The sequence below is a fragment of the Poecilia reticulata genome, linkage group LG16 (assembly GCF_000633615.1).
Source record: "Poecilia reticulata strain Guanapo linkage group LG16, Guppy_female_1.0+MT, whole genome shotgun sequence".
Taxonomy (NCBI): domain Eukaryota; kingdom Metazoa; phylum Chordata; class Actinopteri; order Cyprinodontiformes; family Poeciliidae; genus Poecilia; species Poecilia reticulata.
Genome location: NC_024346.1, coordinates 28,655,730 through 28,670,507, shown reverse-complemented (window position 1 = coordinate 28,670,507; position 14,778 = coordinate 28,655,730). Strand labels below are relative to the sequence as shown.

Here is a 14,778-nt window from a genome sequence, read left to right as displayed (position 1 = left end):
AATGTTCAGCATGTCCTCATGTTCCATCTTTCCAGATGTAAACAGTAATGCTGCGTGAGTTGAGCTTCATTAATCTAAAGAAGCCAACAATGTGAATGAAGATGAGCCAGGAGTCATAGATGAAGAAAGCAGATGGAGCAGCAGAGGAAGAGAATCGATTTGTGGCAGGATTAGCTGGCCCAGCAGGAAGTTAGAGTGGAAACTGTTACAAAGGAAGAGCAGCAGAACAAAAAAGGCAAGTAAAGGCCACATGTATACGGCAGGCAGGGCTGGGTATTTTTAGGCAATGCAGGTCCACCCACCTTTAGAGTTTAACTCATAAAAAAAACAAAAACAACTCTGCTCTATTCATGAACAGGATGATGTAGCCTTTTCACTTTCTGGAGAGACTTATAGGCAAGAGCATTTTATTCTTGGAGCTCAGCACAAACTCCTCCATCAGGGATGAAACTGCAGAGCATTTGCCAAGACAAATCTAAACCTAAATGTCTTCGTGCAGGTTCTGTGTTCACATCTCAATCAGGGCCTGGTTTGCTGCAGTGATATGACTCATCTTCCCCTCTGTTCCTCTCTGCTGTCCCTCGTCCGTCCCATCATCTGCACCTCTCCACTGCTCGTTTCTCCCCTCTCAGATCCTCCAGTCGCCCCTCTCTCCTCCATTCATACCCTCGCCTGTATCTGATGGCTCTTGCAGACCCTTATTGCGGTCTGTTTCCTGAGCCAATAAAGGTCACAACAACCTGGCAGGAAACACAATGCCATTATGGTAATGATCAGTCAATTAGGAATGATTGACTGATGACTGATCATTCCTAATTGATCAGTCATTTCTGAAATTTCTGAAATGACTCTCAGAAATTTCTGACTCTCAGATTTGCATTGGGCTGTTGGGGCTGCCTGTTATCTTCCTGAGGGCATCCCATCTGGTCTTCCAGGAGAAAGCCAGCCGTGCCAGGTTAGTTTGTGCATTCTTGGAGAGAAATGCATCAGAGCCCCTTTTGCGAGCAAATAAAACTTTCTACAATGGCTGCCGGAATTTAGCATGCACACATCGACTGGCAGCGATGGTGATATCATATTGACTTTAACTTTAAGATGTCGGTTGTAGATCTAAATGGCATCAGATAAAAACTTTGTTAAAGTTAATTTTTCAAATTTTATAGTTTTTTTAAAATAATTTTGTTGTTAACAGATTTTGCTTGTGCACTGAATTTGCAAGCATACCAGAAACTAGCTTACACAATGGTTCCGGCTGGAAATTTTAACTGAAATTACATATAAAGCCATTTTATAGCACAATCAAGTAACTACATTTCCTTCAGTTATGAAAATGCTGAATATATCATAATATTGACATCATAATTTAGTGGCTTGAAATTGAGCCTCTGTCTCCTTAAGAAACTTGCTCTTTCTGACACTTCAGGAAGTAATCACAACATCGCTCCACTATTAACCCTGTGACAATGTTTTCAGAGTGTTACACTGAAAAGTAGCCTGTATAATTAGCACCACAGATGCGCAGTTCCAGCAGGTGTTTGCCAATTGCTGCTGGCTAGTCTGAAGGAGCCGAGTGGGGCAGTCACAGGGGTTGGCTGCTCTGTAATGCGGAAGCTAGGAAGCTTTGAAACTGCAGCTCCAGGAGGAGCTTTATCCTCCAGGGCGGAGCTAGGTCCACCCAGACATTTTACACAACTGAATGGTTGCCAAGGGAGATTAAAGGATTTTTCAAACACACAGAAAAGAATCAAAGAAACACTCCAGGTATGTTTTTGATGAGGGAATAACATTATAACATAATGTAGAGCTACACAAGTCAATTTTACACAATACTGCCCCTTTAAAGTCTCAGCCCTAGTTTTAACCAAACTCTAGTGAAAGGTAGAGTCATGGTCCACTGGAACTGCTGCTCTACATGTTTTGTTTCCCCTTTAAAAACAAGTCAGATTCTCAGACTTTTAGAGAATGCAATGAAATTAATTTGTGGCAACTAATTTCTCTGAAACGGTAGTACTGCAGGCACCTTTAAAATGGACCGTGCTGTTTACCTCACGGATCCAGATTGGAAATTATCCATTACACCCTAAATCAATGATACGACTCTTCCACAAGTATCATAGATGTAGTGAGCAATACGTCAATGAAATCAGGCGAGCATTCTTTGCTACACATCAACAAAAGATATATTTGTTCCAGTAGAATAAATTTAGAATCAGAACCTATTGTTATCCTCCAGAAAAAGGTGAGTTAAGGTCTGTGCGCAGAAAAGAAAATGGACGCTCTGTTTTTGCAGCTTGTTCTTCACCCACAATCTGGCCAGAACTGGTGTAGTAGTGTCCTACAACTATTGTGTGATTGATCAGAAAATTGAAGTTGGCATGGTTACTACAATAATGTATGCTGCATTAGATGGGCCCTCTCACAACTTCCCAACTCGTGGCTGTGCTTCTTTTCTTACCACATGCAGAAAAAGGAACTAATTTCTCTGTTCTTGCTGCTTATAGCTTTTTTTCGAAGTTTAAAAACACAAAATGTTGAGGAAACTCTTCAAACTGTGATAAAATTAACAGTAAGTATGAAAGATTCAGCCATTTGATACTTTAATATTAAGAAAACACCGACTGCATTTCCACTATAAATGCCAATATTCAGCAGTTGTCTAAAAAACACAATTTTGCAAGAGCAGTGAATAAAAAGTGCAAATAAAATCAAACAAGACTAAGTTTGTTCACAGAATAAGACATAAAAAAACATTTCTAACCATCATCCTACCGCTTACTGTTGTCTTCGTCTAAAAATTTCGAAATGCACCATTTCCCATACAGCCAATAAACCACCTCATCCCAGCGCAAACATTTTTACTGCAAAACATGAGTTTTTTGAAAATGGCGAGTTTCCATTAAGCCAATTTCTTTTCGTAATTCCAACTTGCGCAATTATCAAATTAAACAAACAATCATCTTTTTTTTAATTATCCAACAACAATGTAATCCAAGGAGATAATTAGTTCTCCAGCTAGCAAAACCATCAGGAATCAAATTTAGCAACTTACAAGACCCGACGCTGTGGACAAGAGCTATTGAGACCCTGCTCAAAGAATTCACCATTTACAGAACATGAACCGCTGGCTTTTCCACTTCAGTCTTTGGGGGCTGATGTCAGCTGCCCATGATGACAACAGCAGAATAACCTAAAGAAAAACTTCAGCTTTCCAGCAGAGTTGCTGGTGGCAAAGTACGGGAGCTGGAGCACTGTCAGTTTGAGTTAAAGGCGCGTGGCCGGCCGGGTTGAGGACTCGCTCTCTGCCGAGTCACTTCACAGTGTGATATTAGGCTGACAGAGACAAACGCCCCGTGGAGTGTCATTCAACAATGACCTCCGTCCCCTTGCTGGGATTCAATTAGCTTCCAGGCTGTCTCCAAGTGGAACTAAAGGCAGCGCTTGCTCAACTTTGCTGATGGGGCCAAATCAGATTGTAGTCTGCTGTTGATAGCTCCAACGTCTGGTGGGTCTCAGACGTACATTATTGCACTGTCCCATTATCGACGAATTAACACAAGGGATCTGAGATTCTGTGACACGTTGCAAAAAATCTGGAGATTTGTGGACAAATGGCAAAACCCTAGACTCAAAACTGCAAACCAAATCGAAGGGAAAACCGATCAATCTATGAATGCTCCAAAGGCAGTCTCCAACTTTCTTTATCCCACCCATATGAACTCTGATTTTGGTCACATGGCTCAGCCCAGAGCCAAAAGAAGAGAGTGGATTGTTACAAGGGAGGAGGAGGAGACATGAGCAGGGGGGCACTGGGCTGAGTTCCTGTAGCTTAGTGCTGTAAATCCTCTAATCCCCTAACCAGTTCCATGGAGCTGTTTACTGCTTGTAGGTAAGGCTGTAACCGACCGAAACCAGGTGCAGTTCTGTGTAAGTCACGTCCTTCGGAGTTCAACCCCCGACCTTACTCATTCTTCGCCTGCTCTTTTGGAAAGATTGCCGAGGACATTCATCCCCTCCATAAATCCATTTGGAGATTATCACGATTAGACTGTGGGATAACGGAGAGGCAGCCCAAAAAAAACAGTGAAAAAAAATTTTTTTAAATCACCCAGATGGAAGCGGGACAACAAATCGGCCATCATCCCTGCACTTTTTAACATGTCGAATCGGATTTTTGGTTGGAAGCTTTTCTTGGCATAAGTACCTCTGGTGGGTAGAAGTCTGGTCTATGAAACTGCATCTCGTTTCAAAGACACAAACATTTTGGTCCCTTCACTTCCAATTAGGACGCAAGTCAATAAACTCATGCTTTGCATCTGCCCTCTCCAATGCTGCACCATATATATGCATTTTGCGTCTCCACACTGTCCCCAGTCTGACCATCATCTAAAAGAAATACGGTAACACTTTATTTGAAGGGGGGTGAATAAGACTGTCATGACACTTTCATAAACATGTCATAACACCTGTCATGAACATGAATAAGCCTTCATAAATATTTATGACTCGTCATAAAGCGTCATTCGGTAAATTATGACACTTTTAATACAAAGTTGACATTATTCAAAATGTCTGTTATGAATTAAAATGTATTTTCAAAACCACCTGGAATCATCAGTGGTCTTCTGTTTACCCCATGTCGCCACAACATTTCAGTATTTCAAGTAGTGGTGTGACGTGATAAAAAAAACAAAAAAACTAACGGATTTGAATTATTTAATCACATCATTTTAATCTTATTTTGTTAAAAACGCAATACTTGTCACAGTAAAAGTTAAATAAACACAAAGTTAAACAAGTTTTGCATCAGTTATCTGCTGTTTTTTTAATTTAATCTGCAGTTAAATAAACTGCAGATTAACTGTATTTAATCCACAAGTTGATTAAATACTTCCATTTAATTTTTTTTTGTAATTAATCAAGTAAGCTTATTAATATCAAGTCCCAGCCCTAATGTCAGGTAAACCTTTCAACTATTACTGATGGTGTTTCTCACTGCAATCATTCCAGAATGTTTCATGTGTCAATGTGCAACTTTTTGTCTCCTATACTACAGCAATAACAAACGTTCACCACAACATATAATGGCTGTTACTTGGACTCTTGGGAATTTGAGGGGTTTTTGAGGTTCTTTTTTTTCCTGAAGTTAGCATTTTTTTTAGATGCAAAAAAATTTTTTATAATACAAATACAGGCAAAATAACTGGACCTTTATGTTGGGAATTAAAATCTTAAATGCAACAATAAGCTTCAAAACTGAACCTGTTGCTGTACATCAGTCTGGAACTCCTTTGATGGGGGTTAATTTGAAATGATTAAATTGTTAATGATTTCAAAAAAAGTCTGAATTAAAGGCAACTTTTTAAAGGCAACTTCTTTCCTCTACGAGAGCTATATTTGCTTCAACCAAAACAGTTCGATCATCTTTAAATGGACATCTTTGTTAGATATGAGAAAAATGGCAGTCTGAAATAATAAAGAAGCTTTTCAAAATAAATGTCATAAAATAAAAATAAAAACTTATGAAGCACTCCATGAATTTTCTTTAACGCTTATTTTTTATTTCATGGGGACATTTTTTTTATTATTTCATGGAGCATCTATAAATGATTTACCAATGACAGCACATATTTTATTTTGAATGAAAGTGTCTCTTTAAACTATAGATGAACCGGCCAGATGGAGGCTGATCTTTGTCAGCGCTGTTGTTCATTCCTGATGCAATAACTCCTAAGAAGAGTCTGACACATATTTCAAATGCATCCAATCCCACTGTGTATTCATCAACATTCAAGAAAAAAAAAAATCAGAACCACTGCTAACTCTGTTATTTTAGGGGGAGTTTTGGGTTCAAAAACTACAAAAATCCAAAAGGGAGCACTTGGACTCACTCACCTTCCCATAACGAACACAAGGAGAGTGTCTGTTCATTAGACCTGTCATGATGCAAGTTTTCCCTCCCAAAGACCAATAAACTTTAATTTTATAAAGTTCACACTGGAACTGGAAGACATTTTATATATGCAAAATAAAACAGGACAACCAAAAACAAATAAAGCTGAAATACATAGAATTCACAACCAAAACCATAAAAAAAACCACAAAATAGATTAGGTGTCCATAAACAAAATTGCCCTTCAAAAAAATATCATAAGAATGGAAATTATGAAATTAACTTAAATCTATGATGCAATTAATTGCTTATTGTTGCAGGCTTGGTGTTCACTAAAAAACTGTTATAAAAAAGAAACAAAGAAAACAGATGCCTCAACCATAAACTATTTTTGTTCAAAATCCCTCTTACAAAGTGAGATCTGTTGTTGGCAATTTGACATTTCTGTACCAACACATCTGTAGAACTTTTAACACAACTAGAGGTTTGATAACCTCAACAAGCTCAGCTTATCAAACAAACCTGAGGAAAAAAAAGATCAAAAAGATGAACATGAAATATAGATTAGGAAATCTATGAAACTAATTGAATTTGTTCCCTCTGAAACGGCGTGTTTGAAATCGTTTTTACGACATGAACTCACTTGAGTTTCATCAGCAGTGTGCAGTAATCAATTGGTAACAGCAAGCATACATTCATGATGGCAAGAGGAGGGAGTAATCAAAGCCACAGGCACCATGCATAATTTGATCAAGAGAGCTATTCCTTAAGGTGTGTGTGTGTGTATGTGTGTGTGACCTCCAAGTTTTACAGCTGCGACATTTCAAACAAGAACTCAACAAGTGTATCTAAAGTTCATGGAGCTTAAACAATTAGTGTATTATTCCAGTTAAAGAGCCAAACATTATGCATGGTTACCTTTTCATTAGATGGTTCGTCATTCCAGGATGCAATAAATTACTCAATCACCTTTAAGAAGTGGCTGTTCATCCAATTTTCTGATGAAATGACATTCCCAATCAATCCTGCATCCAATTTGATCCATAATTAACCTCATGTGCACCAAGAAATCACCTAGTGACCTGAATCAGACAATTTTCAGCTTAATCGGTCAAGACCTGTGAGCGGCTGACCGGAAACTCAATACATCCCATCTTTTACCTGGCCAGTAAATGCATCATTTGTCAACCACTACCAGCTCAGACTAGCAACAAAAGTCTTCACTGTGGAGACAGTCACAGAGTACAGAAGTTATTTTCAAGTTTCAATCACGTGGTCAAGTCAGAGGAACCATTAGGGTGTACGAAGCAACTGAAAACTGGATTCGTAACGACATCCTGAGACAGAGAAACTGCTGCTTATAAAAAGAAAATCTTGTCCCCACTTCCTGACCCATGCAGAGATCAAGCTAAAAAACCAAATAATTATTTTTTTTTGACCCTTTGCTCATCATGCTCTTAAGAAAATGTCCCACTCCACCAGGACAGACGTGAAAACAAACTGATATCGCTTTCATTAAGTTGCTTTCACTCTAAAAATGGTCACGGCATGTTGTGCAAACAGACGGGAATGCAAACTCATCATCTACCGTTAACCTTTTGATGAGAAAAGAAGACCATGATGGATAGCAGCCATCAATAATCAGGACCGGCAGCCATCCATTTGCAGCGAATACTTTTTACAATGTAATAAGTATACTTACTTATACACTTCATAAGTAAGTAAGATTAGTAAGATGAAATTGAATATTGCATTATGGAGAAGGTATAGGCATATAGTCATTAGCAACCATGAAGAAAATGCCTCACCATCATGTATCATGTACAAACAAAACCTGGTAAGCATCTAGACTTCTGTAAGCCTTTAAGGATCAATAGCTCAGCCAAGCTGACACAACAGACAGCAGCAGAAAACAGAAAGCTGGAAATAGTGCAGAAATCTGACTGTTTTAGCCTTTTGGAAAGTCCAATCCTGTCTGTCACAGAACATGCCGGATTTGGAAATGAAGGCATTCTTTTGGAAATCCATCCATAAATTATCTTACGCTTATCCGAGGTCAGGTTGCTGAGGCAGCAGCCTAAGCAGAGATACCCAGACTTCCTTCTCCCCAGCCACATTGGCCAACTCCTCCAAAATAATCCCATGGTGTTCACAGACCAGCCAAGACTCACAGTTCCTCCAGAGGGTTCTAGAACTTCCTCCGAGTCTCCTACCGGTGGGACGCGCCCGGAACACCTCACCAGGGATGCGTCCCAACCAGATGCACGAGCCACCTCAACTGGCTCCTATTGATGGATGGAAGTATGGATAAAAGAGATTGCATGCTATAACTCTTTGTGGCCTGGCTTTATTTATAGGCTCCATTCGGTATTTTTATTTTCACATCACAGACAGCAAAACTCAACAGGTGGGCCAGCAACTGGAAATCAACCACAGAACCTCAGTGAGTCTCTAAGGGATGGATCTTCCAAAGCTGGATAAAAACCAACTACCTTTGTTTTCCCAAAAAAACAAAAGTATTACACTTTAGAGTGACTTCACTATTTTAGAGCCTTCCACTTTCATCAGCCTCTAACTTCTCATTGACCTTGAGTCAACTACCTTGCAGGATGTTGCAGCAGAGCGAGTTTGGGAACAGTGATCCAGTTTCCCCTCCTGTGCGGCTCTGAACAACTCGACCCTTGTCTTTGGTCTGAGACGTTTTATTAGAGACGTACAGTGAGAGATTAAAAGTAAACTGAACAATATATATACACACAAACACACTCGCGCACACACGTACACAGAGGCTTCCAGCTATGGAACCCTGCAGGCAGCTCACTCTACACCTTATGGGACTATACCTTATTGCATTATGCAATGCTGTAATAGGCTTAGCTACACACTGCTCTGCAGGGGAGGGGAGCTATTGGCCTCACTCAGATGACTCACTTCATTAAGTCTGCCTTCCTCAGAGCTTTGCAGAACTTTCCACACTTCTTATAGGAACACAGTGTATATGGTTTTGTTTTTTTATTAATTTATTTGGCAGGGACAATGCACGATGCACCAGGATCAGCCAACTGGCTATATTTCATCTGCTTAAATAAAACACATTTGTTTAGGATAACTTTATTTTAATTCATGATTTATTTGTCTGCAGTGGGTTTTTTGGGGGTTGGGGGGTTCTCCAATGTTTCTGTGGTGCTAGTGGCTTTTGTTCGTTAGTAATTTGACAAGAATACCAGCAGAGAGAGAATAGGATGCTGTAAGTGGTCCGGCTCCGGGAATCGAACCCCCGACATCTCGAAGACCGTCCCTTCTGAATAGTGAAGTTGATCTACTAATGAGCCGCCTGGCACCCCATAAATCACTTTTTCATTAATTTACTTTGGCATAGAGAACTGACTGACTGTCAGGAAGCAAACGTACATTTAATTAACCCAAAAAAGGGAAGCAAAGCAGGAAATAAAGCATAACCCCTTTATTTAAAAAATAAAAATCACCTGCGCCGCAATGGCAGCATCACTGCATCCCTCTTTTGGAACTATTTTTAACCCGACAGGCCACCAGCTGCACGGAAACGCAACTCTTTCAAACGTTAAACATTAATAAGGAAACGACCGGCCGGTCCTGAAAGAAAAAAAATGCTAATAATTACCGGCATTAGCCTGGCAGCTTCGGAACCAGCGCGTGATGACTTACTTTCCGAAGCCCGGGAACGGCGACGTCCCGTTGGAGATGCTCAGAGACGCTTCCCGGCAGGGGGTATGGAGCTGACTGACTGGCTGTGGGTGGAAATGTTTCCTCAGCAGGCGTGTGCCATAGCGGGAATGTACACAGAGGCAGACATGCGGAGTCATTTGACCTTCTCCCAATAGAAACTACCATCGGTGAAACGTAGGAGAGGGGAGGAGCGGACCGTACCAAGCGGAAGGTCCCAGCTAGGCCGGGGGGGAAGAAGAGCTGTCATCCTGGGATGTTAACAGCAGCAAGGATGGGGCTCAAGCAGAGCCTGCAGAGGAGGAACAGACGCTAATGGAGCTTGTATGCTCAAAACCAGAGGCAGAGTCCATGTTGATGTGCCCAGTCATTCCCATCGGAGTACAATTTGTCACATCTTTTTTGTTTTAAGGTGATGCTGACACAAAATCGCTGCAAATATATTTTATGTCCACCTGCTGTTCTGCTTGTAAAATGAGCAAAGATGTGCTGATGGTCACATTCTGTTCTGCTCAATTAATTTTTAGCATGCAAACAACATTTCAGGGATTATTCTGATATATTTGCTTTGACTATTTGTGCTCCCTTTTTTTTTATTTGAGGCATTACAAGTTTAGACAACTATTTCTTCTGGTTTTGCATGCTGGAAGGGTTTTGCTGAGGTATTTATTTATTTATTTTAACTTTTGAACAGTTATTATAATTTATAACCATATTTCAACTGTTTTTACACTAGGAGTAATTTATTTGAATTTCAGAAGCTCATACTTGAATTTTGACCCCAAATCCCAGAGGAGTTAAAAAGGACTTTTCAGTCGATCACAATAGGCAAGAATCAGTTCTCCCTCCGCAACGTCTCTTTTTCCTGGCTTTCTATAGCCAGAGATTTAAAAAGGAGTGGCAAAAGCAAAATAGGTAGGTTAGCAGTTCTTTCCAGCAACTGATGTGCAATATGGACTCTGCTGCAAGATTGAGCTGTTAGCATGCCATGAAACTGTCATACAGCATCAGTCTTCAGGCAGAGGCCTCTTCTGATTCATTGGAAGACTGACTGCTACTGGAGATCACCATCCACAACAACTCTCCAATTTTTATTTCTGATTAAAAAAAATTTTCAATAGGATTTAAGTTTGGGTCTTGACTGGATCATTTTAAAACATGTATATGTTTTAATTTACACCTCTTCCTTGAACCTGCTTCACTCAAGTCTTTTCCTCCGTTTAACAGGTTTTCTTCTTCAGTATTTAGATCTGACCATAAAGACTTTTGATTTTAGACAAAAGAATATTCTTCCATATGTTTGCCCTTATATTGGGCTTTACATGACTTGTGGCACACTACGTGTGACTTTCATTAACACAGACAGTGGGGACAATTTACACACTAACACCTGTTAGACTTTAATACTTAATAGTTTAATAGTTCTTGATACTTTAGCATATATCTAATATGCTTTTCAGCTGGATTTGGTAAAAATAAACTGTTTCTAACTGAAATCATTGTATGTCATTTTAGATAGTTCTTTTCCCATCTAAAATGACTTTAGCTCTTTCCACTATGAAACATGTTGTATTTATTAAGCTAAATCTTTAGCACAGTGTAGTCACATCGTCCAATTAAAGCTCCAAATTCTCATAAGACTGGAAAATATTGGGATTATCAGTAAACGCAGAACAAAAAAAAAGTTAGAAATAATTTCCATCCTTTGCTTCATGTCATCACAATATAATACATTAAAACTGTGTTATCAATATGTTCAGAGTTCTGCTTTTGACTTTTGAATTATGTGGAAACTCAGTAGCTTGATGTTTTATTTGAGTCAACTGCTATACCTCACCGCTGTATGGAAATCTCAGGAATATCAGTGATGGCTGCATTCTTATTTTAGCACATGCTGACACACTGGCATGGCTCCTGGGAACACATCACCTGTGACGGGCTCAGTTCTGCTGAAATGTCTCGCCAGTCTTTTTCACTCCAACTGTTTTACTGAAGAGATTTTAACTAACAACAAAACTCACCTGCCCTCCCTTCACGAGAGAGCCTCAATTATTATAATAACTATTTCATGAAGTTATATATAACCTGCTGTGCTCCAAGAAAATGAAAACACGTCTTATGATTAGTGTCAGTTGCCACCAACCTGGAAATGTCATCATGATCTAGTTCAGAAAGAAAGAAGATAACCAAACCTGGAAACAGATTAGGTTAGAATGCAGCAGGTTCACCACTCTTGTTAAATACCTGGATGATGTTGGCAGATTGTTTCAAATATTCTGATTTTGTCACAAACTTTAGGTATTTGGGTTTTGTTGTCACCTGTGCTTGTGGGTTTTTTGTGTGTGTTTTTTTTAGTATTATTGATTTAAATACTGCAAACAGATAGTTCTGTTCCATCTGCATTGAAGGAAAGATGAAAACTTAAAAAATTAAGAAGGGATCCAAGTGAGGTGCACCTGCAGAGAAGAGAACAATTGGGAATCAGGGACCGAGCAGTTACCAGGAACCACGGAGTAATGGGAGGTAAAACGAAGGATCCAGCAGGGAATGAAAGAGAAAGAGGAGCTTAAATACTGAGGGAGAGATGGAAATGACAAAGGGACCAGAAGAGCTAAAGACAGGTGAATGGATGCAGCTTGGGAAGGGAGCATGTGGAGGCAAATGAGAAAAATTGATTACCGGCTGGGAACAGGAGCAAAATGACTGACTTAAGGTAAAGCAAAAAAAAACAAAACAAAGTAAAGAGAAGGAAGGGGGACTAAAAACCAATCTAACAAAACAAAAACAATGAGATTAACTGAATTAATACAAGTGATCAACTCAAATGAAGGCTCTTCAAATCAGAAGCACAAATTAAACTAAAAGTCCAAACACCTACAGATCATGGCACACCAACCTGATAGCAAGTTTTTTGGCAAAAATTTTAAAGTGATCAATGAGGGAAATGGATCTATAGGTGGTGCACTCCCTTTGATATTTTCTCATTTTTACCACAGAGATTTCAGGGTTTTCCCAAGTGTATTATAAGCCTGGTGGGCCACCAGGCTTTACTTGTGACCCCACCAGGCTAAGCATTACTTATTTATTTAAGTCCTTCTAAAATATTTGCATTTTTTAAGACTTTATAGTTGATGTCCAGGTAATAATCTTCCAATTTTTCATTAACACATAATAGTCAAGTGATATTTTAACATTTTTTAATTCAAAAACACGACGGGCTGCTGCATGAATGACTGCACCTTTTCTGAAGGAAACTTTGGATCTTGTACTGAGAAGTTAAAAGTTTCACCTCTGCGAATAATTTTGGTGGAACAGAGAGTAGTAGACATGTAAACTGAGGTGATAGAGATAAAAAAAAGTCTGACAAAATAACAACAAACAAAACACCAGGTCTGGGGTATTTTCTTAACTTCAACCAAAAGAGGAGATCATTGAGGAGTAGGTCTTCCGATAGTATTCCTTTAATGTTGTCAGTAGTGAACAGGTTAATCGTGACTATTCTAATTTTAGAAATTGCATGTTAAAAACTTATGTTTGTACTTCTGTTTACATTGATGCATGCATGGTGCTGTGGTAGTCATAACGGAAACGACTTGATCCCTGTAGCAAAGTGCAGGCCTGCCTGTACAGCTGCACTGACAACACCCCAACGCCGCAGTCAGACACTGCATTTCTCAAGTATAAATGAAGACTTGTTACTGTATTGATTGATGGTGCACTTCAGCAGTGAGGGGGTGAAATCAATGAAGGCCACATGGAGGCTGAGGACTGATGCCTGTGCAGAATACCCTCCTGAACATCTGAGATCTCACTCATAAATAAACAGAAGAGAAAAAGACTCTGATGAACTCGCTCTAGATCTACACAAATATGCGTAGTCGGTTAAATATTTGCTTTTAAAAAGTCAAATATATTCATAAGATGTTACCCGAAGAGGCCTGTGGTTGCAACACTAACGGTTCGTCAACATGACAACAAACGTTTGTATAATTAATTTAGCTCAACAGTCTCAGACGGGCAGAAAATGTGAATTTTCCCACCAGTGAGTACAAATTTGCTTGGATGACATGGTTTGTATATGAAATGAGCTTAAACAAAGCGGCTGAAGAGAAAATGTTTCGTCTTCTGTTTTTGTCACTTACATTTTAGATCATAAAATAATTTTTCAAATCATTTTATTTAAGAATAGAAGCTATCCACTAGTAGAATTTCTGGTTCCACCAGATAGATGAATTCAGATAATATTTCATATTCAGGGACATCTCTGACAGAGTTGCCGATTAGGGTTATGTAGATTCTGACTGTTTTGAATCTTGTTTTTAAATGTACCATGCTTTTGTTTTAGTTTGCAATTTCTTATGTGTAACAGGTTCCTTTGTGAAGATGGGTTACAGAGAAGCAACACCAGACCTATTCAGTTGGGTGAAGTTCATAAAGACAAACCGGCATGCAGAGAGACACGAACGCCCCAGCAGGGTTTAGTGATGGCCTTTGCTTGTACAGATATCAGAGTGCGGAAATATCAGCCAGTTAACCTGCTACGTATGTGACAATACAGATAAGACAAAGAGGAAATGGCTTTTGAACGATCCCCTGTCATGCTATCTCAGACACGGTTGGATTTCAGGAGCACAAAGAAAGTCTGGAGGCATGTGGCTCAACACGTGCGACGCAAAAGTTTATTCAGGTCAGTTTTCTTTTCAGTTTATTTATATAGCGCTGTTTCACTACAAACATCTTCTAAGACAATCTTTTCCATTCAATCATACGTCCTAGTTATCAACAGTGCATTAATAAATTTTTTCTAAGCTTTACATCTTGTTATAAAGTTATTCTCACATCATTCATGTTTGAGTAATTATTGAATCTCTCATGGCAACGGTTTGGGTTTGTGAAACACTTGACGGAGGCAAGCGCTGCCTTCCAGCTCCTTCAAACTAGCAGCAGCAGCAGCAGCAATGAGCAAATACCTGTGTAACTGTGGAGCTTCTTATATGAGCTATTTCTCAGACCAGATCTCCGACAAACGTCTGCAAATGCTAAATAGAGGAATGTTGATGTGAAGGAGGAAGTTCAGAAAGAGCAGGAGTTTTTTAGAGAGACACAGGCCCAATTTTAAGACGTCTTTTAAGTCTTAAGTCATGTTTAAAACAACATTTTTATTACAACTAAGGTTTACATAGTTA

The 14,778-nt window shown here is 39.3% G+C and overlaps 1 protein-coding gene across 7 annotated transcripts in view; it reads right to left on the bottom strand.

Annotated features, from left to right (window-relative positions):
- Nucleotides 1–9,747, bottom strand: part of oxr1a (oxidation resistance 1a) — a 176,355-nt gene extending 166,608 nt beyond the window's left edge. For 3 of the 7 annotated variants that reach the window (XR_535755.2, XM_008431798.2, XM_008431803.2), the window contains exon 1: nt 9,575–9,747. Coding sequence is in view for 3 of the 7 variants with exons in the window: in XM_008431798.2 (XP_008430020.1) it covers nt 9,575–9,732 (158 nt within the window). In the remaining 4 variants the exon portion in view is untranslated. Of the gene's footprint in view, nt 1–9,375; nt 9,411–9,530 lie in introns of those variants that run through there. The other 4 variants (XM_008431799.1, XM_008431808.1, XM_008431800.2 and 1 more) reach the window with 3 other exon arrangements.
- Nucleotides 9,748–14,778: the final 5,031 nt, after the last annotated feature.